Source organism: Acytostelium subglobosum (assembly GCF_000787575.1).
Source record: "Acytostelium subglobosum LB1 DNA, scaffold: scaffold34, whole genome shotgun sequence".
Taxonomy (NCBI): domain Eukaryota; phylum Evosea; class Eumycetozoa; order Acytosteliales; family Acytosteliaceae; genus Acytostelium; species Acytostelium subglobosum.
The window spans coordinates 18,046-43,088 of record NW_012236499.1 but is presented as its reverse complement, the minus strand read 5'-3'; the positions used below and the strand labels follow the sequence as shown (position 1 = coordinate 43,088).

The window sequence follows — 25,043 nt, the reverse complement described above, 5'->3', positions numbered from 1 at the left end:
AGGAACAAAAAGGAGGTGATTTAAAAACAACCATATCCTAAGATATTAATAAAAGATCATGATCCCGCTACAACCCTGGGGTTCCATGAGTGGATATCCACTCCCTCCTCTGCCCATCTTTTTCCCTTTGAGGTCATGACGAAATCAAAATAATGTTAGATCACTTCTAAACTTTAATAATAAATGAATAACAGGGTATATATATATTAATTAATGTTTAGTTCAACTAATAATAAGGTAGGATTGAGTGATGTTGGTTCCGAAGTAAACATATATATCGAGTCGAATCAAATCTAAAGTCAAAATTATGTTAATAGAAAAGTGATGAGATTGTTCAAAAAACTGTCGGTTGGAGGGCATGTCCCATCTGTCTTGTGGTGATTGGGGGGTGGCCCATCGATCAATCTAATAATGCCTCTGACATGGGTCGAACAAAATCGAGAAACCCAATGCCATCGATAGCATTGGATGTCTTCTAGACTATTGCAAAAGGCCCCAAAAATACATCTGAACCAACCGAATGAACGACAAAGTGATTGGAGGTCACACTCATTCAATCAAACAATCAAACGACATACAAGTACTATTACACAGTAAAATAAGACAATCAATCACCTCAATCATTCCATCAATCATACATATAATACTACTATATCACTTTGATCACACTCCATCGATCATATACCTTACTACATCACCCATGGACATTAACAACCATGATGGAATTGAAAGGACAGAGGACTCATCAAATGGGTCATCAATTGATATAATTATGAAGGATGATGTTGAAATGGATGTTGTGATGGAAACATGTACGATTGAACAAAGTGCCACAACATGTAATACTGGTATAATGATCCAGTCATCATATGATGGATGGACATTAGTAGGACCTATTACACCAGAATCCTCATCATCTTCATCATCATCATGTGATGAAGATAAAGATTCAGATGTACAAATACAACTAAACTTTTTGGAACTGATGCCAAACGAGGTATCTTTGAGAATCCTGTCACAGTTGGAGCCAAAGGATCTGAACGCAGTGCAGATGACCAGTCAGACACTTCATCGCTTCTGCCAAGAGAACACAATATGGAAGTCCATCTGTAAACGAAAATGGAGTCTATCCCCTGTATTCAAACGTCGATGCCTCCCAAGCTGGAAGGAATACTACTCAAGGAAGATGTCCCTTTTGAATAGTGTTAGTAAGTATAAGCATGAGGGAATGATTATCAGAGTTGCCCATACAAGGTACTAATTAACAGTCAAACAGATGGTCTTTGTTGGATCGAGATTAGTGCATCCGGTGACAAACCATCAGGTCGTTATCAGCATACTAGTACATTGATTGGACAATATATTTATTACATTGGTGGCCAGAAGACGGCAGAAGAGAGATTCGATGAAATATATAGGTTCGACACAGTCTCTCATTCATTCGAGAAGGTGGAGTTGAACAGTGGACCAATGCCAAAGTTTGCCAGGCATGCTGCTGTAGGCATCGATCACAACATATATACCTTTGGTGGATTCGATGGATTCAGCAAGCATTATAGCCTCTGCATGTTTGATACGAGTAAGTCACCGTTAATATTGATCAAACTCAGTGAATTATTAATATCTGATTGATTGACTGATGACTTTTTTGATCGCCATACAATAATTTTGATTGATCACTAACGCCTATCACTCACTCATTCCACTGACACAGTTGAGCGAACATGGAACTATATTGACTGCAGAGGAAACTTACCAATTCCGAGGACCAATCATGCAGCCACAGCAATGGACAGATCAATGTACATCTTTGGAGGAATGTACAAGAATGATGCCAAGGAATTGGTGTTCCTCAATGACTTGTATCGATTGGATGTGGACACTTTGATCTGGACCAGATTGTTCCCATCAGGCGATATCCCACCACCAAGATGTGGCCACAGACTCATTACTCTCGAGAACAAGTTGTTGCTGTTTGGAGGTGGCTCGGGACCCAACTGGGGTCGCAAGTTCAATGACGTGCATATCTACGACCCTCTTATGAACCATTGGACAAAGGTGGTGGTCAAGGGCAGGGTATCAGTGTGTACGTTTAGCACTTGCTTCAACGTCGGTCCATTCTTCTTTGTTTATGGCGGCCAGAGTTTCCATGACGACACTCTATCAAATGACCTATACATGCTGGACACAGTCAGCATGGAGTGGACCCGGATTGAGACTATTTGCGCACCATACCCACGAGACATGGCCACTGGCAACATGGTTGGCTCCAACATGTACATGTTTGGAGGCTTACGCATGGATGCCGAAAACACCATCCTGTACCTTCAGATGCAGGACAAGATCGAGTCGTTGGGAATCAAATATCCAAGTATGAGTCCACTCTCTTGATCCTTCATCTCAATAAACTGCGTAATACCTGTTGTTGTAACATCATTTGGGGGATGTTTATTGGGACCATCGTGGTCCTTTCATCGCCTGTGATTGATTGATCCATTGTTCTGTACATTGTGTGGGGGTGATGACCTAATTGCTTTACTTCCAATAGCCACCTCGATGATTGTCCATGCGCCCACCTCGACCCATTGGACCTCCACCTCGTTGATAGTTGCCGCCGTATCCTCTGTTGAAATATGGTGGCGCCCTGTCGTCAAAGTGATCATAATCGGGTGGCATGCTTCTGTCTCTGTCGCGATCTCTGGGATCGGGGCCGCCTGGCCCTGGTGGTGGGCCAAGCGGGCGATCGCGTCCATAGCCATAGGGACTCTTGTCCATTGGTCGCGAGTAAGGACTCATTCTGTTGTCCTTTGAGTCGTTGTATCGTCCATAGCCGCCACCATGATGCGGCAGTGGAGGTGGCGGTTGCTTGTAATGATCGTGTGACGCTGATGAAGGTGACGGTGAGGACGGAGAGAAGTGGCTGGACATTGATTGGTAGCCATCCACCGGGGTCAGAGGTGATTCAAAGGGCTGTGGCATCTTGGCAGATGAGTATGGTGATTGATGCGACATTGAGTCACGGTCGCGATCGCGGTCGCGCTCACGCTCACGGTCACGATTGGCGTAAGGATATTCTCCGCTTGCGCTGCCCTGATGGTTGAATGAGCCACCCATACTATTGAGTGATGATCCAAGATTTGGTGATGACATATGTAGGAAGTGATTGCCACCTTGCTGTTGTTGTTGTGGTGCGTATGGATGTGGTTGAGGATAATGTGGATGTTGTTGATGTTGTGGATGTTGTTGCTGTTGTTGTTGTTGAAGTTGTTGTTGATGAAGTTGTTGTTGCTGTTGCAACATTGCCTGTTGTTGTTGCAACTGCTGCCTCTGCATCTTTTGCAGATCCTCCTGTTGTTTCTTCTTCCTATCCTCCTCGCTCAATATCACCTTGAGCAACAGAAACAGTGACTCCTTGTTCGTGTTTAACTCGACCAGTTTCTTCTCGAGAGGCTCCAGCTTCTTCTTTAGTTCCTCTTTCTTTCTCTCCAACTCTGCCTTGTCATCTGCGATACTATGTTCGTCGCTCGTGGCTGCCGCGGCGGCAGCAGCAGCAGGTGCACCATTAGATACGATATCAACTACATTGCTCTCGTCACCACCATTCTTTGTAGCTGCAGCAGCGGCGGCAGCATTCAATTGTTCTTGTTGCCGCAGTAGTTCAGTCTTCTTTGCAGTCTCTATTGCATCATTATCTCTATCAACCTTTACTTTCTTCAACAAGTACTTCTTTATCGTCTTTTTTCTTGCAGCATCAATCTGTAGTTGCCTCAGATGATTTGTATTTCCTTGTACAGACGTCATCTCCTTATTCTATCTATCTATCTATCTGTACATGAAGTAATAAAGTGAACAATGAATGAATTACAAATTTTCGAAAAAAACTTCAAGTCAAAAAACTGTGCGAGGGAATCTCTGTGAGGGTATGTTTGCGAGGGCAAGGGTTTAGCATGGCCTCCTTTATACGTTCGTTCATTCAATCATCCAATCAATCAATCAGTCAACAACAATATTACATTTAGATAATTAGAACATCATTGTCTTAGTAATAAGGGAAAATCATTATTATGTTGGGTTATATCCCGGATCTGTCTTAGATTTACAGGCTTATTAGGTAATAATGTTTGTCACATCTTCAAATTAATTAATCAATGAGTATTTGTTTGTTGTTGAATGCGTGTGCACGCCTAACCCGTTCACCTGGTTGGTTGGTTGGAACCGTCGCTGGTTGGTAATGGAGGTTACTGAGACACGACTCTCACTCACACACTCTCTACATCAAAATTATCTAACCTTGGATAGGAATGACGACATTCAGAGTCGAGTCCAAAACCAAAAGAGCGCGAACGAGGCAACAAGTCTCCGTTGTGGTCATTCAAATAAATGTGTGTAAACAAAGGGTTCTTCCCCTTCCTGGATAGGCGGGGTGATCGATGGAGAGTGTGTGAGTGAGTGAGGACATGTCGGCTGTGGGCAGTATGAGAGTGAATGAATGAATGTGTGAATGTATCGTGTGTGTGCGTTTGAGGGAGTGGGCCAGTTGAGTTAGCGAGGGTTGGAACTATGTGAGGTGACGAATTGTTCATTAATTCATTCATTCTTTCATTCATTCGTTCACTCTCTCTCTCTTTGTCTCACTCTTTATCTCATTTCACGTGTGTGTGCGTTGTCAATATACATATATCATTATAACATTGATACATAACATATAACATTGATACTTTGGTCAGTCAATTGCATCTTTGCGTATGTATATGATAATGAATGAATGAATGATGAATGAATGAATGAATGGGAGGAAGTTGGTGTCTGAGGTCACCTCTATAATATATTCAGTCTATTAACATTCAAAATATCCATCATATTACTCTTATAATACATTGTAATCTTGGAACTGCCCGCGACCTCATTGCACAACTCAATCAATCAATCAATCAACTCGACTCGACTCGACTCTTCTCAACTCGACTGTATACAGCATTGTTAATCAATCAATCAATCAATCACGAAACGAAAAGGAAACGAACGAAACGAAAAGAAACGGAGCGATTAAGTTGATCGGATCATACATCTGTCTGAATGATACATTGTTGTAACCTCTTGGACAGATAGCATAGATATATATATAGATAGAGATAGATACAATGGATTGTGTTCAACCTATACCACCAACAAACTCTTTAAAGAAGAATAGCAGTAGCAACTTTAGCAGCAGTGTACCCGCCATCAAGAAGGATGACAACCATCACTCCAAAGGCGTACCACTCTCAGTCTCTTCATTGAGGTCTGCATTGTACAAGGAGTACGAGCGAGAGGTGCCATTCGTTCTGAAGCTTCAGGTAAGTCGGTCAATCACAATGATGATGATGACAGGGAAGAGCGAGAGCAACAGGGACATGGTTGGTCTAACATTGGACACGGCGCGCCGCAACAATAACATAGTCATACAGGAACAAATACTTGGATAAATACTTTGGATTCGCTAGTTATTTGGGCGAGGAGGAGTTCTATATCCTCTCGATGCCAATGACGTTTTGGTTCTTGTCGAGAATGCTAGCGGCAGAGCTGTGTATTATGCTGGCAATGTCGATCGCCACAGGCAACATACTGAAGAACACGTTTTTGCTGCCGCGTCCACCATACCCAGCGGTGTGGACCAACACATCGCCACAGATGGACCACGGCATGCCCTCGACGCACACCTCCTCCTCGCTGTCGCTGCAGTTCTACTACTTCCTGTTCTTCTATCACATCTTGCCGGTGCAGAACCCCTTCATCCCCTACCCCGTCGCGCTGATCCTCGTTGTGACCAGCATAGTCAGCGTCATGGTGAGCCGCGTGTACAACGGCCACCACACGCCAATGGACGTCGCAGGCGGCTTCATCATTGGATCGCTGACCATTGCGATATTCACATTCTACCGACACGTCTATGTCGGCTTGCTTCTCAACGGCAGCTGGGCCGTGCCCATGTGTGGCTTCTTGCTCTGCTGCATCGTCCTGCTGCTGCATCCACAGCCCAAGGTACCATCACCTGCCTACCCAGAGTCTGGTCTGGTCACTGGTACAGCATTCGGAGCATTCTTTGCCACCTGGATCAACTCCAACACTCGTGTTCCCCAATTCTTCCAAGAGTATGCTGGTTCTCAATATGGTTTCCTAAAGGATCATCTTTATATCTTGGCTCTTGTTAGATTGGTATTCTGTAAGTTGGTCCAAGTACATTCATTCAATCAATCAATCAATCAATCACTAACTCACTCACATCCATAATAGGTGTTGTCGTTGTTTTGATTGCCAAGACATTGTCAAAGAAGTTATATTACATAGTGTATTCGAGCGTGGCGTCGACGCCAAAGAAGAAGGCGATAGTGACGCCAACGGTGGAGGCATTTGGAAAGCTGTTCACGTACACCTGTGTTGGTGCCACAGTCATTCTCATGCCAGCTCTGTTGCTGTCGTGCAACATCCAAACTCCCTTCGAGTGGGAGACATATCGAACCGAGCTAGCAGCATACAACCAGCTGGCATCAGCCACCACCATTTGATTGATCGATCGACAGATAGATACCACCAACAACGATCATTGGTTTAAACCATCATCATAGTACTCACCTTAATTAAATGTGCACTTATCGAACTAAATCTGTTTGTTATTCATTCAAATATTTAACTTAATCTAATATCTGGATTTTCCTAGGAACTTTGAACATGGTAAATATTATTTATTTTACTTGATGGTCATCTTATTATTCAACCCAAGTATCTTTACAAATAATATAACATGGATCGAGTACCTATAATAATAATAAAAAATATATTAGTACATTTGGATAATGGATTGGATCAGTTATGTCTTGGAATAACATGTAAAAAATATGATAAAATAGTTACAAAATATATGTTTGAACATAAATTAAAAGAACTAACTCAACTATCATCATCGTCATCATTAACTTCATCATTTGATCTTATTCCAAATACCACTACAAAATTAATAATTGATACAAATGAGAAAGAATTATCAGGACTTCTTCCACTTTCAACCAATATTACCAAATTTAGAATTCCATTTCCAGAACCATCAAACATTATATTATCTTGGCCAACTTGTTTATTATCTCTTACAGTGATAGCATCAACTAAAGAATTCAAACCAATTAATTCTCTACCAAATTCTTTAACAAAACTTTATCTTGGAGGTAAATTCAATGTAGATATTCCCAAAGGAATACTTCCAAAAGGTCTTCTGAGCCTAACTCTTGGTGAGGAGTACCACCATTCATTGGAGGACCTACCTACCAGTTTGAGGACTTTGAAGTTTCTCCATGTATCATTCAGTCCGTACTTTTCATCAGTTCATGCAAGTTTGAACAAACTTAGAGGTGAATCATCATTCATATTCAGATCAATTAGTAATATTAATTCACTATTTTGTAATTTGCCTATTAAGAATCTATTTATTACTAAATACCAAGGTGAAGAAGAGTTTACTTTTCCATCTACACTCACGGACTTGACAATCCATAATTCCATAATGTTTAACATTCCAACCTCTGTTACAAAACTTACTCTTGGCTCCATACTATCCTCAATGATAAAATTACCAAACTCGATCACTAGTCTGAGGTTGAATCATCAACTAATATCTTTTAGTCCATTTTTTCTACCTAAATCATTAGTTAAAATATATTGCTTCGAAAGATTTAATGAAGTATTCTTTGGAGAACCAAATTTGCTTCCAAAATCAATTAGATCAATCAAATGTATACGATCATCTTTCAAACATTATAATTATATGTATAATGATTATTATCTACCAGGGTACTTTCCAAATAATTTAAATTCATTATCTCTGGAAATACTTTATTCTGAAATCCAAGTTACATATTCCCATCTTCTTTCTTTGAAAACATTATCAAAGGAATCTTACATCAACTTCGATAAAGACTCTTTATCAAAGGATTTTATCGAAGCTCTCTTATCTAAAAAAGGACCTGGATATACAACCAGTCAAATGGAACCCATCTCCAGAAGATATACTTAATAGTACTATTATTGAAAATATGCTTAGTTTTCTAATGTGTATTATCCCATCTTCCCAAAGATATATCTACTCTGACAATATAATATTCATCGAAGGAAGGAGAATATCAAATCAAAATGGATTGATACTTATTCATAAAGGTTATGGATGTGAACTTTCAGAAAAGATCATTCCAATTGTTCACTAAAAGCCAATGTTACTAATAAAACAAGTATATTTAATACTTTATTATTATTATTCTTTCAATATAATATGATACATTGAACTTATTGGATCATATCTCAGTCCACCAAAAAGGAATAAATCCAACCCTACCATGACACCTGATGATAGATCTTGAGGGTATGGATTTTCTACTTTCATCAAATTGATTTCGGTCCATTTTCTGTCTTTCAGATTCATCTTGAATTATTGGTTGGTGTTATAAGGATCATCTTTTAATTGTCCACCATAGACATATATTGTTTGTCCAAAAGAAAAACAAATGCAATTACTTCCAGGAGTGTCCAGGTGTTTGTCTGAGGATCGTAGATATGAACATCATTATACTTCTTGTCCCATTCTCTCCCAGATCCCCCACCATATAATATTATTAGGTTGTCAATCGAGAGAAAGACGATTGCCACATCTTGGAGCTGGAACATCACCTTTTGGCTCCAATTTTGTCATTGTCATTGTATCAAAATTGAATCGATATAAATCATTGAAAAAACTTAAGTTGTCATTGTTTGCTGGATCTTCTCCAATCTTGATCACTCCTCCAAACATGTACATCCTATTTCCAGATACAGAGGCAGCGTGACTTGTTCTAGGTTCTGGAATATTACCAAAACTATTAAGTTCAGTCCATGATCGATTCTCTATTTATTTAAATAATAATATTAATAAATTKWGATTCGATTATAATATATTTGAACTTACCAGGTCAAAGACACAGAGACCATGTCTTTTAGATATTCCATCAAATCCTCCAAAAGTATATATTTTGTTGTTGTAGACAACTGCTGAGTGTTTGGAGATTTTTGGTACTGGATCGTTCATCTCCAACATCTCAAACACTCTTGTGTAGATATCGAATCTTAATATTTCATTAATATATATATCTACCAATATTTGATCCTGTATGAGCATATCTACCTTTGAGATAGATCAAATTGTTCTTTAATAAATCCCATTCAAATGGTTGTTGTATTGACATATTAATTAATCCTAGAATATATCCAAATATATAAATAATAATTATATAAGTATCAAATGATAATGAAGGTGAGTCGGCTTACATCCTTCTCATATCAACAACAATTATTGAAATCGATTATTGATCGGTACGATCCCCCTCCCCACCCATCATTAATATTATAATTATTGTACAAGGATTATTTATTAATCCAATTGGTTGTTCATGTGGACACTACTCTATTGATGACTGGTCCACTGATGAAACTACTTCCACTTCCACTTCCACTTCCAACGCTGGCATCTCTAACACTTATAGATGATGATGTGTTTGATTGATTGATGCCAGTGCCACTGCCTCCTACTATGTTCTCAATGAGCTCAAAGGACGATGCCAGTCCCTCTGTGAAGTCGTTCAACTCTTTCCTGATGCCATCAAACTTCTTATGTACATGTTTCTCGCACTCCTTGGTCTCCAGGGTGACAAGACGCATCAGCTCTCGCTCCTGAGTCATCATGGCGTTGTTCATCATTGTAATGCGCTCACTCACCAGTCGCTTAAGATTTGAATGTGTGCGGTCCACTTGTTCCAGCAATTCCTTGGACTCTGGTGCTTCCTTGGCCGCGCGAATCTTGTCCATCAACTGCTTCTCTTGCTGGCGGAACTCCAGGAGCAGCTCCTCCTTAATTGTGGCCAGTTGACGCTCCTCCTCTTTCTTTTTCTCGGTGATGTCCTCCATGACACGCACCTCTGTCTCCTTGATCTCGCGCGACAAGTTCACCTTGAGGTCATTGATCTCCTTCTCCTTCTTGAAGTCCTGGATTAGGATCTCACTCACCAGGTTCTTCAAGTCCTTCTTCATGTACTCTATCTCATTCTCCTCGGCAATCTTGTCCTCGACGACATCGAGCAATGAGAAGCGAAGACTTTCCGTGGGCAGCGCGTTGGACGGTGAGAACGTGGGCGAGGAGTAACTTGTGCCTTGGTGCTGGCTGGGTGAGAAGGGCGAAGATGAGGGGATGCGATGGATGTCCTCGGAGGCGTAGGTAGACCATGAGTCGCTGTCCTCCATGTCTGATGATGGCTCATCTCCCAGCCGGCTACTATGATTGTTGCGGTGGCGTTTGTCCGAGTTCAGCTCGGGTACGAATGGGAAGCTCTCATCGCGTTGCTTTCTCTTTCGTGAGCAGTTGGAACAGTGTGCGCCAAATGATTGCTTGTTCTTGAAGTAAGTGGAGGGCCAGGTCTTGTCACAGAACTTGCAATAATATTGCTCGGGGTTGTCCAAGTCACCAGAGTCACCAATGTACTCTTGAGGATGGTTCAATTCATGCAGGAACGAAGCAATAAATGCACTCTTTGAAGGTTGATGTGTGAGGTTGGGTAACTTTGAGTTGGAACTTGTGTTTGAGTTTGAGTTGAGTGAGTTTGAAATTGAGTTTGAGATTGAGTTGAATGGATTGAATGGTAACTTGTTTGGTGATGGCAATGTAGATGTGTTGTTTGAGGATGATGCTGGAGGGAGTGTACCAAGTCTGGATGCGATTGACTCGAGTTTGATATTTGTGTTTCTCATGTTTGTTGAGTTTGTGTTTGAGTTGGAGTTGGTTGGTGATATTGGCTTGGACTTTGAGGATTGTCCATTAGCATTTGGAAGTGTTATTATTGGAGGAAGACTTGTTGGTGAGATGTCCCTGGTTGATGAAGATGTTGATGATGATGTAGATGATGATGATGATTGATTAAAGTTGAATGATGTTAATCCCAAGATGGCGTCTTGATCCTTCTTGGGCATTGATTGCTGTTGCTGTTGAGTGTTGACATTGTTATGGTTGTTGTTATTATTGGGGTTAGATGTGTAAGTTCTTATAATATCCGCCATGTGAAAGGAGTAATCAAGTAAAAAAGTAAGTAATAATATAGTTGTGCTTTGTTAAGTGATAGTATAAAGTGAGGGGAGAGAAGTTGATTGAGTGAGTGAGTGGATATTCATTGCAATGCAGTGAAAGTTGTAAATTACACATGTGATCTTGCTCACTCCGATGCACAGAGCAACATCATAATCCATACCATAATCCTCATCCATCCACCTTACCATGGATGTTGGGGATGCGAATGAATGAGTGGAAGTTGAAGTGGAAGTTGAGTGAGTAGTGACATTGGTGAGGACCACAACATAATGATACGAATAATTATCAATTGGTACACCTCTGAATTGGAATGAAATGGAGTAGGATAGGACGTTGAGGGGTATGTTGAAGATTGAGTGAGTGATTGGAAATGTGGAGATACAGATGTCGTGTTTGTTATGTGTTGACTAGATTTGGAAACATCCGCATGACATGTGATATTGATGAACTTGTCACCCTATTCCCAGAATAGGTTTGTCCAACGACAACTATCATTCATTGCATCACACACATCAAGATGTATTTGAGTGTGTGTGAGTGTGTGATGTGGTGTCGTCTGGTGATGATGAATCTTGAAAGTCATATGACTAGAGTGTGATGTGTGTGTGGGTTGTCAATGCCAAAGTGTGGAAGTGATGTCACTGAAGTGAGATGAGTTGAAATGAATGAATGTAATAAAGATGGTCCATCCCATAGAGGTGAGGCAAGAAGGCCAGTCAGTGCGCTCCAAGTGGAGATAAATAAGAGGTTGGGTGTTGTTATTTGTTATATATGTTTCGTCCTCTTCCGCAACAACTACCGGTAAGGGCTTTTGGTGGAGTGTTCTCGTGTTACTCCGCGACAGGAACATCGAGTGGTGACATAGCACTCGACTCTGTACTCATAGTTGTTGTTGTTGGTATGGTTGGTGTTGTTGGTGTTGATGTTGTTGGCGATGATGAATGATCTGTGATCGCTGCTTCCATGCCAATGGTATCAGATACCTCTGAGGTGATCGCTGATGTTGATGTTGGTGTTGGTGTTGGCGCCACAGCAAGCTCAGTATTGATATCGCTATCGCTATTGTTGTTGTTGTTGTTACTATTACTAATGTTTGTACAATGATCACTGTCATTTTGTTGAACTGCCACAGTGATGTCCTGTTGTTGGTCTATATGATTGACGTCTATGCTACATTGTTGTTGTTGATTGATTGTGTTGGTGTCGATTGTGGTGGAGTTGTTGTTGCTATTATTACAATGATTGTGACTGTTATCTACACTAATGGTACCATTGTTGTTGTTGTTGTCATTGTCGTTTGTTGTGGATGTAGTAGTGCTCTCTACTATTGCTGCTGGAGGAGGAATGACCTCAGGTGTTGGCGTTGCTGTTGCCGGTGTCTCCACTGTTGCTGCCGATGCTGCTGCTGCTGTTGATGATGATGGTACAGGTGCTGACACCTCTGGCAATGCCTCTGGAACACTTGTCTCCTCGGCAATTGATGTGATCGATGGACTTGCCCTGAGACTACCAACTGATGAGATTGGGGCGGCAGAGGTAGTGATTATCGTCGGATTCTGTTGTTGCTGTTGCTGTTGTAGCTGCTGCTGTTGTTTGCTGTAACAATTGTTTGTTGCTGTAACTGTACAGTCTTGGCAGTCTTTTGTACGCAAGACCTCCCACTCTTCTCTACTATCTTCATCACCTGCTTCTTGATGGCGTTGAGCTCGGACAAGAGATCAGAGGTGGTGGGACGCGTGTTTGGATCCTGGTCCCAGCAGTTTGTGATCAGATTCTTCAAGCGCTCGGGACAGCCTTCATGAAGCTTGGGTCGCACCTTGTTCTTGGATGTCAGGATGATGATCTGGATGTCCATCGAGATTGGATAGTCGTGGAAGGGTCGCTGGTAGGCGCCAGTGATGCAGCGTTGCACCAGCTCCCACATGATCACGCCGAGAGAGTACACATCGGACTTGGTGTTGAACAGCATGCCATCATAGATCTCGGGCGCAGTGTAGGCCATTGTGCCACGCAGCATGCCCAGCGTGCTGACGTTGGTCATGGTCATGGTACGTGTCAGGCCAAAGTCGCACAGCTTGGTGTTGTACTCGGCTGACAGCAGGATGTTCAGGGTCTTGAGATCGCGATGCACCATGGGCGGGTTCATGTTGTGCAGGTACTGCACACCCTCCACCACCTGAATCATCCAGCGGAACCACTTGTCCCACTCAAAGTCAAAGCTGGTGTTGAGCACCTTGTAGAGCGTGCCACGACTGCAGTACTCCACCACCATGCTCAGCTGACTGTCCTCGATACATGAGCCGTAGAACGAGATGAGGTGTGGCGACTTGATGGTGCTGAGCACGTCGCACTCCTTCCTGAAGCCCTGTATCTGCTCGGGTGTCATGTTGCCACGTAGTGTCTTGATCGCCACGAACTTGTCAATGTAGCGGCCTTTGTAAACTTTTGAGTATGTGCCAGAGCCAATGCGCTTGATGTACTCGAGGTCCTGCGAGGGGATCAGATGGGCCCAGCCCATCAATTCAGTGACGTCCAGCTCAGAGGCGTCCTCGTCGTCGCTGTCGTCGTACTTGTCGGCAGAGTGATCGGGGCCAGAATAGTCATTGAACTCGGACGAGAGCGGTGAGGGTCCCACGCCGTTGGACTTGGCGTGCGGGGAGCCGGGCAGCACCTGCAGGAAGATGGGGATCGAGCGTCGTTTCCAGCTGTCCTCCGCTGTGTTCCGCAGACTGATCGCATCAGTACTGCGACGCCACTCGCTTGGGATGACGTTGTGCTGTTGGACGTCCGCCAGCTGCTTGGGCAGCTTCTTGTTGCGCGACTTTTGGTCGTTCTCCTTGACGATGAAGAATGTCTGCGCGGGGTCCTCCCACGTGTCCTTGACGTCGATGATCAGCTCCTCGTCTCCCAGCATGCGCTCGATCTTTGAGCCGTTGGACTGGATGGGCAACACCAGCACCACATTGATTGAGTTGGGCGGCAGTTGCAGCTTCTGTTCGACCGAGATGCCAACGTCACGTGCCGTCGTCTCCTTGAGCAGGGCGAGGGTGAAGAAACGTCCGCCTCCATCATTGTTGGTCAGTCCACCAAACACGTTGAAGTCGCCAAAGTAGAAGCGCATCAGGCGCATCACGTCCTTTGAGTTGTCCTGAGACAACTTGCCCGAGCGTCTGTTTGTGCCCTCCAGACGCTTGGCGATCGGGTTGGGGCTGGCAGGACGCGGCATTCCTCCGCTGCCGCCAAGGCTCGAGTTAAGACTTGGGCCACCTGCGCTACTACCTGTGCTGTTAATCGCGTTGTTGTTGCTGTTGCCGGTGGAGCCCGTGACGGGGCCTGTAGCACTGATGTTGACCAGCGGCACCAGAGGCTTGGGTGGCTTTGATGGTGAGTGTGAGGATCCGCTACCGCTTGTGTGTTGTGAAGCGACGACAGGAGAGGAGGGCGGCGAGGCAAACGATGCCTGCTGCTCCTTGATAGCCTTGGTCGTCTGGCCCGTGCGTCCTGCGGTGCTTGGTGACTTCAAGTTGAGTGACGAGTGCTTCGACGGCTGAATGTATATATGTGTTTGATGTTGCTGCTGATGTTGCGGCTGTGAAGTCGAAGTCGACGTCGATTCGTTTGATTGATCATTCTCCGATGTTGTTGTTGTGGGTGGAGGCTTCATCTCCATCGTTGTCCTTAGCCCATTACGTTGTTGCACGGGCGATGTGTTGAGGAATGGCAGCATAGGTGGCGTGGCAACGGGTGGTGTCGTGCTTGAGTTGTTGTTGTTGTTATTGATGCCACTTGTATGTGTTGTAGGCGATACTGCTGAGGTTGAAGTTGTTGTGGTAGTGGTGGTCGTTGTAGAAGTAGAGGCCGAGCCCGATGCCGAAGACACCAAGGACGACGAGGTGTTGCTGCTGGTGCTCGTGTTGAGCAGCTCACCCGAGTAGCTGAGTGGGGAGGGTGCGTCATCCACTTGGCCCTTCTTATTGCTACTGCTGCTGCTGGGTGTCGACAGCGAGACGTTCAGAGACGATGCCTTCTTCTTCTTGACGACGAATGTCGGGTCGGACTTATTATTATCTCTTCGCTTGTCCACTATATCCCATATCCTATCCTCGTTTGACAGTCTCCTATCCTTTGTACGTCCAAACTTGCCCTTTGTACGTTTGTAAAGGTAGATGTTCTGGCCTGATGGTACCTTAGACTTCAATCCCTCTGTTATATCACGAACTATTCATTCATTGATTTGATTGATTGAGTGTGATTGATTGAGTTAGTGAGTGATCATAAGATATCAATCAATCAAGTTGCTTACCTGTATTGGATGCATCCAACAAGAATGTCCAGTACATGTGGTCGTCGTTGGCCCAATAGAATCGGAATGGGCGTTTAGAGTCAAAGGTTGGACATACATCACTGGCAGAGCGTCTTCTAAGCAGTTGTTTTGTATTCTCTGCACTGACTGCTGCTGCCGCTGCAGCAGTAGCAACATCTATCTGATTACTATTATCATTGTTATTATTAATGTTGTTATTGTTATTGTTGTTGCCATTGACGCTGCCTATGCTACTGCTGCTGCTGCTGTTGTTGTTGGTATTGTTGCTGTCCATCATTGTATGTATGGATGTGTCTGTCTGTATGTTTGTGATTGATTGTGTGGTTGATTGTGTATATGTATGATGATGGTGATGATGATGTGATTGGTGATGATGTTGATGTTGAAGTGTCTGTTGGTTGAGTGTCGACACTGAGTACTTCTACCTCATTTGACACTTTGAGTATATATATCTATCTCAATCTATCTATCTCTATGCGTATCTATCTCACTATCTCTATGTATTCTATCTATCTATGTCTATGTATCAATGTATCTCTATCTTTGTTGCGTCACTCAATCCAATGTCCAATGTTCAATGTCAATTCAAAGTGTGTTTCTCTCGAGGTGTGTTCCACAACAAGGGGGGGTTGATGATGTTGTTGGGAGGAAGGAGTTGGCTTTCAAAAAATGAATGAAAATCATTCATAAATAAAAGATGAGATGAATGAAAAGACTGATGAGGGGAGAGGCGACGACGTCAAGGACAATCAATCAATATATTGATTGCTGAGAAGTCCAAGGCCTTTGAGGCAAAGATGATGTCGTTGTTAACTCTGACAGGGTGACTATGAAGGTGCCAATGCATTATTCATGAAGTGGCCATCCACTCATATCTGTCTCCTGTCTGTCAGTTTGTTTATTGTTATTGTCTTGGCCAAGGTAAGTCAGCCAAGCGAGGTCCAGTCCCGTCCATTTCCAGTTCAAGTCAAGTACGGTTCGGTCCGAGTCCAGTAAGTGCTGTAGGTTAATAAGCTTCCCATCTCCAAAGAGTGGATTACAGTAAGTAGTACTGTTAGAATGGAAGCCTCTGTTTGTGTTGTGTCGGGGAGCCAATCTCTGGGCAGGTCATTGTCTTTGGAATGATATTCTTCCAATCTCTGATTATGATATTGTGTTATGATTCCTGAATCATCCTTTCTCTCTCTCTCTCTCTCCCTTCCAGTTGCACTGATTATTTGATTGATTGATTGATTGTTTGTTTGTTTGGATTGATTGAATGAATTCTTGGTATGAATGATTGCTGCTCATGAGTTAGTTGGGCGGAGGCAGTACTACGTAATAGTCTGGCGGAGGCTGAGCATTGCCAAACAGATTATATCTGTTTTCCAAGATAAGGTCCAAGCCCTCGACAATGGGATCAGTTAAGGTGGCACCATGGTTTTGGATGATCTCCACGATAATTTCAAACAGCATGTTTACTTTGTATTGACCCTCTGGCTGATCTATGATCTCTTCGCATGATAGGAGATGTGCGATACGCTTGCGAAACCAATTCAGCATTTCGTTCAGTCTGTCAACGTCGTGGACTGGGGCGGGGATAGAGAAGGGGATAGAGAAGGGGCTGGGGCTGGGGCTGGGGATGGGGATGGGGACGGGGATGTGTCCGCTCCCGCTTCCGCCTCTGCCTCTTCCTCTGCCTCCTACTCCTCCTCCTACCCCTCCTGCGCCAAAACCATAGCCGACGCCGGCTCCTACGTCGACGTTGCTGGGTGGTGGGATCATTTCAATACCATCAAATGGTTCGATATTGTTGATGTTATAGTTATGATTATTATTATTATGATTATAGCTGTTGTTGTGATGATGATGGTTATTGTTGCTATAATTGACGTAGTTATAGCTGTTGTTATACATGGAGTAATAATAATAATAAATAAATATAATATAAATATAAATATATACACCTATATCTCGGTTTGGTTCTATATCAACTTGTATCTGTATGTTTGTTATTATCTCTTTGATGTTTATTGTTTGTTTAAACACATAATGATAGAGTAAATGAGAGTGAATGAATGAATGAGTGATTGAGTGATCGAGTGATCGAGTGAATGAGAGTATGAATGAATGAATGAGAGTGAATGAATGAATGAATGAATGAGTGTGTTTTAGTCAAAGAGAGAGAGAAGATAGAGAGAGAGATACCAAGGGGGCCACACGGAATCAACCCCTTCAACACAACACAACCACAATCATTCATTCATTCACATCACATTCAATCAATCAATCATTTAATGTTAGCCCGTCACACTCCTCTAAGTAGCATACATAAATACACTCTGTCTCTCAGATCCTTCAACAATCCATCGACTTAACTATGACCACGCCTTGTCCAAGGGAGGTTCCTCCCACTCTCGACCTACCCTATACCCCATCCCTCGGGGTTGGCCGTGTCATGCATGCTTGAAGGATGGACGCGTGAAGGTACTACCCCCTGTGAAACGAAGGTCGCGACCCTCGCCTCCCACCTTTTAGATTCCAGCGGGTTTAGACCATTGCCATTACTTATTGGGGAATGGCCAACCCCAGGTAATCTGCGACTTTGGTCCTGATCACACCTGGGCACCTACTGTTTTCGGTACAATACAATCAAACAAATTTGATTGGGCGTTATAAAATGGGGTTGTTGGGGATCAACACGACAGGAGGCCCAGAATGTATCCAAAATAAGCTACCAAATCGTAGATAGATAATAGTGATGTTGTGGATAGTTCGTCATCAGTCATGTGATTGATTGATTGATTGATTGATTGATTAATGGGAGTTGGAGTTGACCTGATGACGAACATACAAATCGGTCAATGGGCGACCAATTAGTTGGGCATCATTGCTTCATTGACTTGGACACTCTGTACTCACCCTTTCCAAGCACCAATCATATTTATGATCCTTTAGACCTAACTCAGCTTCCTGAGTTAGAATGAACCAACATGATTATTGATTAGCAGACGACCAGTCGTCAGTCGTCTCATCTCAAAGAATCAATCAAAGAAAGATCAATGAATATTTTAATCAATAAGTTGGTATTGTGTTGTAATCATCATTAATAATAATAAAGTATATATTCTATGTTATTTGATTGATTGATTGATTGATTGAGTGATCAATGATGTGTGTATTTGTTGTAAGTCTGTCTTTAGTGATGTTTGAAAAAAACGACAATGAATTAGAACTTTGAGTGTTTGAGTAAAGTTGTATAACTTCTTCATTCATACATACAATCATACATATATATAATATAAACAAAGAAGAAGAAGAAGAAGAATGTTTGCAGCAACTAGAGCACTATTCAGTGGACTTGTTGATAAGCCAATTAAGCAATCACATACATGGCGTATGGGACAAAAGAAGAGAAAGAATATGATGAAGGGTGTCGAGTCATTCCTTCGTCTGCACAACACATGTTACTCGAGAAACTTGCCAAAGCCAAGACAGTCAGTATCTCATTCAACGACAACAGTCAAGCTAGCTTGATTCTCACAATGATGATGATGATGACACATTCGAACGATCAATCAATCAATCAAACGAACGAACGAACAGCATGGTCAATCATTCAAGACAAGATAAGATACTAACTTATGATCACTCATTCATTCATTCATTCGATTGTTTGTTACGAATAACAGGTGGACTGAGAAGGACATTCTGCAACCAATGTACAAGCAAGATCATCTGAGTCTCTTGGAGAAGTATGGTTATGGCAACAAGATGTACAAGACAATGCAAAAGTACGAGGGCAAATAAATATAATAGCGAAGAACGACACAAGAATAATAAGAATAAGAAGAATAAGAAATAGATCATGATGATGATAAGGTTACAGATAATGGACAAAGAGAGAGAACATTGATAGGATGTTCAAATGGGTACACAGGTGCGATGATGATGATGATGTCGATCAATCAGAGCAATTGATAGGTGGATTATCAAGATGTGAGATATTAGTTGGTTAAAGATATTATGGTTGGATGGATGCGAAACGCAACGAAATTGTGTGATGATGACGATGGAGGTGCCATGTCGTTTCATCTTGGTATGTTGGCTGGTCGATCAAAGGGGTGTGTGGTGGCGGGGTAGGTCCTGGGGCGAGGGTCCACCCCAATTTAGTGGACCTTAGACTTCGAGACATCATCCATTCATCCATCCTGTTAACAATGTTTCAAATAACAGCCTTACATACACCTACCTATCTACTTCCAATCAATCAATCAAACACTCTAGGCCATGTAGGTAAACGATGAACTTGCCTCGATCAATCCAATCACTTAATAATACAATCACTCCACTCATTCAATCATTCAATCAATCAATCAATCAATTAATTAATTATTATTATTTATTACAACAATGTATTATCCAATTAATATTAATATTATTTCCAGAAATAATGTACAATTATTATTAGTATTATTATTATTTATGATGACGATGATGTTGGATGTGTCACTTGCTGACGTCTACTTGCACTCACCACCAGGCTCAAACGATCGTAATCAAGAGCCACAGACTAATAGAGAGAATGACAATCGTTTATTCAACTCACAGAATAATGCCAAGGGCGGTTACTGTCGCGGTGGCATACTCACCTGGTACGAGAAGTCCTACCTGCCCATCGAGTGGACCAACCAGCATGGCTGTGGCTCCGACCAAACGACGTGCAACCTCATCCTGCAGTACATGTGTACCGAACGCACTGGTGACCCCATGACCCAAGTGCGCGATGGAACCACCGTCGACAACCTGGACGCCGACAACATCACGGCAATTGGCGCGGTCTCTGGTGGTGCTGGCACAGACTTTGTCTACGGCATGCACGAGTCATACTACCACTACACCAACTGTACGACCCGTGCACGCAACCAAGGCCTGTTCACCGCCAACAAGACATTGGATGACTCGGCCCGCTTCACACGCCAGAATGAAGGCGGCGATCAGTATGGCTGGGAGTGTCCCGAGGAGAGAGATTATTATCCATACTGGGCACCATCACCATGGAAGGACATTGCCATATTCACCGGGGATACTGACCAATGTTCTCTCTACCAGCGGGAGTCTCAGAATGTCCGTTCCAAGTTCTACTGTGTATTGCCAGGAGTTGGCGCCACCCGAGACAACCTGGCACCCATCACAGAAGTTGAGTGCACCGCACAAAATGGAAAATGGATGGAGCAGCGGTATGTTATCCATCACTCATCATTCAAACACTCACTCAATCATGGAACTATTCTAATCACTCACACTGGAACTATCCCAATCACTCAATCAATATTAGAGCATGGGGTATGTCCGCTCCCGAGTGCTTGAAGGCCGAATGGAATCATGTTAATCATCTTGGCTTGTCCATGTCGAGTGGCCGTTACAACTCGTATAACTGGTCCCTACCATCCCAGTCCATGGAGCCATGTATCGCCATGGGCACCTGTCAATGTGTATTGCGTATACGTTACAACATCTCATCAGCTGAGATAGTTGGATTCGGAAGAAAGGCAACTGATTACAAGAATAATCATGCCAACTCACCAATCTTTGATGACCTCCAAGTGCCCATTGGTGATAAGGGACATTCGTTGGCACTCAACATTGATGAGGCACAATATGGCCGCACATTCCAAGACCGATCACATGTGTTTTCCATCAAATCCCGACCGGCCAACCTCAAAGACGCCAAGATCTGGAACTTGTTGGTCAAGGGAAAGCGAGGCAACATTGTGGATGCCTACCCTGCGATTGAGTACCAGTTCGCACCCAGCCAGCTCCACGTCAAGATCAATGAGCACGTGCATTTCCAGTGGACTGGCTGCGACTTCAACCCCGAGGACAACGCGGGCAATGGAGCCAAGAAGTTGGATCGATCAAACATCATCCAGATTCACTCGCTTAACCAAGGCATCCCATTCAAAGAGTCCGACTACACTAAGGACAATGCACTCTTCCCCGACCCCGATGTTCGTGAACGCTTTGCCTTCTTGGACCAAGTTGGATGCCTTTCGCAAGCTGACCTAGTGGCCAAACATGGCGAGGACAAGGGTGCCATCGAGACCGATCCCCAGAACTGCGCGTACCTCAACGCCGCCTCCAACACATTCGATGGCGAAGTGCATCAGATGGACCGAGTCGGATCGTACTACTTCATGTCCACTCGCAACAATGAGTTCTCTAATCGTGATCAGAAGGGTGCAATTCATGTCGACCCGCTCTTGTGGCCATGGCAAATTGCATTAATCGGAGCTGGAAGTGCACTATTTGTCGCACTTGTTGTCTCTGCTGGAGCACTTGCCTATGCTCGAACACATCCACACTCTGGCGCCAACCGATTCTTCTCCAGAGTACCAGGTGTCCGGAAGATAGTTTCATAAACATCCACAACCGATCAAACAAAGTTTGAAATTGTTAATTTATGGGATTGATCAAACCTGGATCAGTTGCCACTGCAAAGTGATCAACCAACTGATCAATCAGTCAATCAAATAAAGACATGGACACACTCAATGTTATAACAATCAGATTGTTGATTGATATATTATCAAACAATGTTATGGACATTGTATGTCTGAGTCTCACTTGCAAGAGAAAGTATAACATCATCAAGAGAGAAAATACTTGGAAGAATCTAAAGCTTGCTCCATCCAGTCTCGAGTCATCCAATCGCAACTACATCCCTACATCATTATCATCATATGCATCTTTGATCAATAACAATAGCAACATCAACGACGACGATCACAACATCATCATAGACTATGCAAAGGACTTCAAAAAGACGACACCATCAACATTAACTCATGTAAAGTACATACCTAGTATTAGTCAACCGATTGAGATTGGTATGATCCCTGATCATTTGCTATCGATTGAGTTTGGCAATGGCTTTGACAGTGCGATTGCACCTGGATCATTGCCACCTGGCTTGACAGCACTCACATTTGGATGGTCATTCAATCAGCCAATCACACTAAACATGCTGCCTCGCTCATTGCTGCAACTGAGCTTTGGTCACTCATTCAATCAATATATCAACATTGGGATGTTGCCACCGTCGCTCACCAGTCTCGAGTTGGATCACGGCTTCAAACAGCAGATCTTGAATGACACGTTGCCCGCATCACTCAAGCATCTGTCACTGGGCACGCGCTTCATACTCGAAGAAGGCACATTCACCTTTGGCACAGGCTTTAAGAATGAGATCAAGCCAGGGTCGTTGCCAAACGGCCTCTCAACACTGGTCTTGGGACCTGAGTTTGACAAGTTGTTGCTGCCTGGTGCTCTGCCACAAGGACTGCATCACCTTGTGTTTGGTCATCGGTTCAATCAACCTTTGGTGGCCGACGTGCTGCCGCCCAAGCTTCAGACCCTGAGCATTGGCACTCGATACAACCAATCGGACGACCAGGTCGTGTTGCCGAGCACTCTCTGGCGACTGAAACTGAGTCAGATGTCACAGATCAGGTATCTGGGGAACTGCCACAACAACATCGAAGTGGCCCAGCTCGTCGAATACATTGAGCTTGACAAACTGCAACAGCAAGGACAGAATGTGAGATTGAAGGAGCTTGTGATAAAGCTGCCCAGATATAAGATGGATGACCTAGGTGGCGCTGAGGTGCGGCGCGTGACACGGATACTATGTAAGGCTTTCCCCAACGTGACCACTATTCACATGCGTCCAACAAAGTCCTACTTAAAGAGTCGGCCTTGGCTACATATTCGTCGAACTAGTATGTCAAGTGCCATCTGCGTCATCTCTGATGATCATACACATTCCCTTCTTTCAATCCAATATATAACATGGATAACATTAGAAGATGTACTCCACAATAACCTCAGATTGTTGGATTGTCAAGAATAAACCCTCGCTCCCAACCCTCGCCCTTGCCCTCAACCCTCGCGACCCTAACCCTCGTCTTCAACCCTCGTGAAACATTCATTCACTTTATTCTTTGCATACTTATAACTTGTACATATACATACTTATACATACTCATACATATATAATGAGTAGGTCGAATGAACATGTATACATCAATGGCATCGAACATGATCACTGACTGATACACTCAATCAATCAATCACAGGCTTCATTGGACCAGCGAGACCTCCTCCACCCTCAGACAATGACGATGATAACAAGGCCAATGATGTGAATAAGAGTGCATCACAACCTACTCCCGCACCTACACAAGCACCCGCACCTGCCCCTCAAACACAGCCACAGCCGCAGTCACAGAGACGAATGATGGGACCAAGATTAGACGATGACAATGATGTAGTTGTTGAGAAGAAAGAACAGAAGCAGGTTATTGGACCATCTGCACCTACTACAGCTCCTAGACGAGTGATGGGACCGAGATTGGATGATGACGACGACAAACAGACAAGTACAAGTACAAACACAGATAGAACACGTGGACCACAGATAGGTCCATCAGCACCTGCTCCATCACAACCTAGAAGAGTTATGGGTCCTTCATTACACGATGACACAGATAACAAAGACGATGATTCGTTCTCAATTGGACCTGCACGACCATCCTCAAGACCATCACATGATGATGATGATAGCAGTGATGATGACGATGATAAACGCAATGTTCAGGATGAGTGGAATAGAGTTCGAGGAACATCAAACAGTGGTGGCGGTGGTGGCCAGGGACCAAGTGGCAGGGAGGAATGGATGACGTCCTTGCCAACAGATCGTAAGATAGGTAGTATGTATCCTCCCCTGGCACATACACTCGCTCAATCAATCATTCAATCAATCAATCAACTGACACGTCCTCAAGCTCAAATGCAGAACAGAACATTCAGTACCAATCAGAATGTATTCCTTAATGGTGGAGTGGACACTTCTTCATGGACAGAGACAAGGGAGGACACAAAGAAGCGACAACAACAACAGGACAGACGTGGATCTAATCCAGCGGATTTGGCAAAGGAGATGTTTGCACAGAGTCGTAACAAGGAGATCGAGGAAGAGATGTCCAAGCACAATGAGAAGTATCGATCACAGACATTGATGGACATGCACAAGAGGAAGGAGCGAGAGGCTCAAGAAAAAGATGGACGTGCGCCCAAGCGTGTATCCGCAGCCTCATGGGACCGTGACAGAGATATGGAGGTTGGACGAGTGGATACCTCACGACTCAACGACATTGTCAAACAGGCTGGTCTACTCAACACCAAGTTCAGTCAAAGTAGTTCAAGTAGTGGAAAGTACCTGTAGCATTCTTCAATGGAATGGACCATTCCGCGTCCACATCATGTGGTTCTGGCTTCTCAATCAACATTGCAACATTCAGAGTGTGTGTCCAATCAAGTACTCTTGTGCGCTCGACAATTTCAAGTTCCCTTCTCCTTCTTCTTCTTTCCCGAACGAGAGAATTAATGAATGAATAGGGGCTGGTGGATGTAGGACGACGCCATCCTTCATTCAGCTTACATTCATTCAATCTTGTCTTGTATGGATTGTTGAATTCATCCAACATGTACTCATGCTAACTATTATCACATCATAAAATTGACCAATGGATGATAATAAAGAATGAA

The 25,043-nt window shown here is 43.4% G+C and overlaps 10 protein-coding genes across 10 annotated transcripts; 6 read left to right on the top strand and 4 right to left on the bottom strand.

The window, feature by feature from the left end:
* Positions 1–985: 985 nt before the first annotated feature.
* On the top strand, positions 986–2,391 carry SAMD00019534_116340 (hypothetical protein; the record flags this gene model as incomplete). Its single annotated transcript, XM_012893043.1, has 3 exons — positions 986–1,208; positions 1,277–1,579; positions 1,715–2,391. 3 exons carry the CDS (start codon positions 986–988, stop codon positions 2,389–2,391), a joined length of 1,203 nt encoding a protein of 400 aa, XP_012748497.1.
* A 144-nt stretch (positions 2,392–2,535) lies between these two features.
* Positions 2,536–3,801, bottom strand: SAMD00019534_116330 (hypothetical protein; the record flags this gene model as incomplete). The annotated part of the gene is made up of 1 exon (XM_012893042.1): positions 2,536–3,801. The coding sequence occupies one exon, from the start codon at positions 3,799–3,801 to the stop codon at positions 2,536–2,538; it is 1,266 nt and encodes a 421-aa protein (XP_012748496.1).
* Positions 3,802–5,141: 1,340 nt separating this feature from the next.
* On the top strand, positions 5,142–6,545 carry SAMD00019534_116320 (hypothetical protein; the record flags this gene model as incomplete). Its single annotated transcript, XM_012893041.1, has 3 exons — positions 5,142–5,336; positions 5,440–6,202; positions 6,274–6,545. 3 exons carry the CDS (start codon positions 5,142–5,144, stop codon positions 6,543–6,545), a joined length of 1,230 nt encoding a protein of 409 aa, XP_012748495.1.
* Positions 6,546–9,444: 2,899 nt separating this feature from the next.
* On the bottom strand, positions 9,445–11,016 carry SAMD00019534_116310 (hypothetical protein; the record flags this gene model as incomplete). Its single annotated transcript, XM_012893040.1, has 1 exon — positions 9,445–11,016. The coding sequence occupies one exon, from the start codon at positions 11,014–11,016 to the stop codon at positions 9,445–9,447; it is 1,572 nt and encodes a 523-aa protein (XP_012748494.1).
* A 951-nt stretch (positions 11,017–11,967) lies between these two features.
* On the bottom strand, positions 11,968–15,685 carry SAMD00019534_116290 (hypothetical protein; the record flags this gene model as incomplete). The annotated part of the gene is made up of 5 exons (XM_012893038.1): positions 11,968–12,539; positions 12,734–15,120; positions 15,151–15,349; positions 15,435–15,593; positions 15,676–15,685. Coding segments are annotated over 5 exons (3,327 nt in total), but the record flags the coding sequence as incomplete, so codon positions are not given.
* Positions 12,395–12,733, top strand: SAMD00019534_116300 (hypothetical protein; the record flags this gene model as incomplete). Its single annotated transcript, XM_012893039.1, has 1 exon — positions 12,395–12,733. One exon carries the CDS (start codon positions 12,395–12,397, stop codon positions 12,731–12,733), a length of 339 nt encoding a protein of 112 aa, XP_012748493.1.
* Positions 15,686–16,751: 1,066 nt separating the features above from the next.
* Positions 16,752–17,351, bottom strand: SAMD00019534_116280 (hypothetical protein; the record flags this gene model as incomplete). The annotated part of the gene is made up of 1 exon (XM_012893037.1): positions 16,752–17,351. A coding segment is annotated over one exon (600 nt), but the record flags the coding sequence as incomplete, so codon positions are not given.
* A 1,410-nt stretch (positions 17,352–18,761) lies between these two features.
* SAMD00019534_116270 (hypothetical protein) lies at positions 18,762–19,244 on the top strand (the record flags this gene model as incomplete). The annotated part of the gene is made up of 2 exons (XM_012893036.1): positions 18,762–18,931; positions 19,127–19,244. 2 exons carry the CDS (start codon positions 18,762–18,764, stop codon positions 19,242–19,244), a joined length of 288 nt encoding a protein of 95 aa, XP_012748490.1.
* Positions 19,245–19,877: 633 nt separating this feature from the next.
* Positions 19,878–21,850, top strand: SAMD00019534_116260 (hypothetical protein; the record flags this gene model as incomplete). The annotated part of the gene is made up of 2 exons (XM_012893035.1): positions 19,878–20,674; positions 20,773–21,850. Coding segments are annotated over 2 exons (1,875 nt in total), but the record flags the coding sequence as incomplete, so codon positions are not given.
* Positions 21,851–22,035: 185 nt separating this feature from the next.
* On the top strand, positions 22,036–24,720 carry SAMD00019534_116250 (hypothetical protein; the record flags this gene model as incomplete). The annotated part of the gene is made up of 3 exons (XM_012893034.1): positions 22,036–23,215; positions 23,573–24,205; positions 24,281–24,720. The coding sequence occupies 3 exons, from the start codon at positions 22,036–22,038 to the stop codon at positions 24,718–24,720; spliced, it is 2,253 nt and encodes a 750-aa protein (XP_012748488.1).
* Between the last annotated feature and the right edge of the window lie 323 nt (positions 24,721–25,043).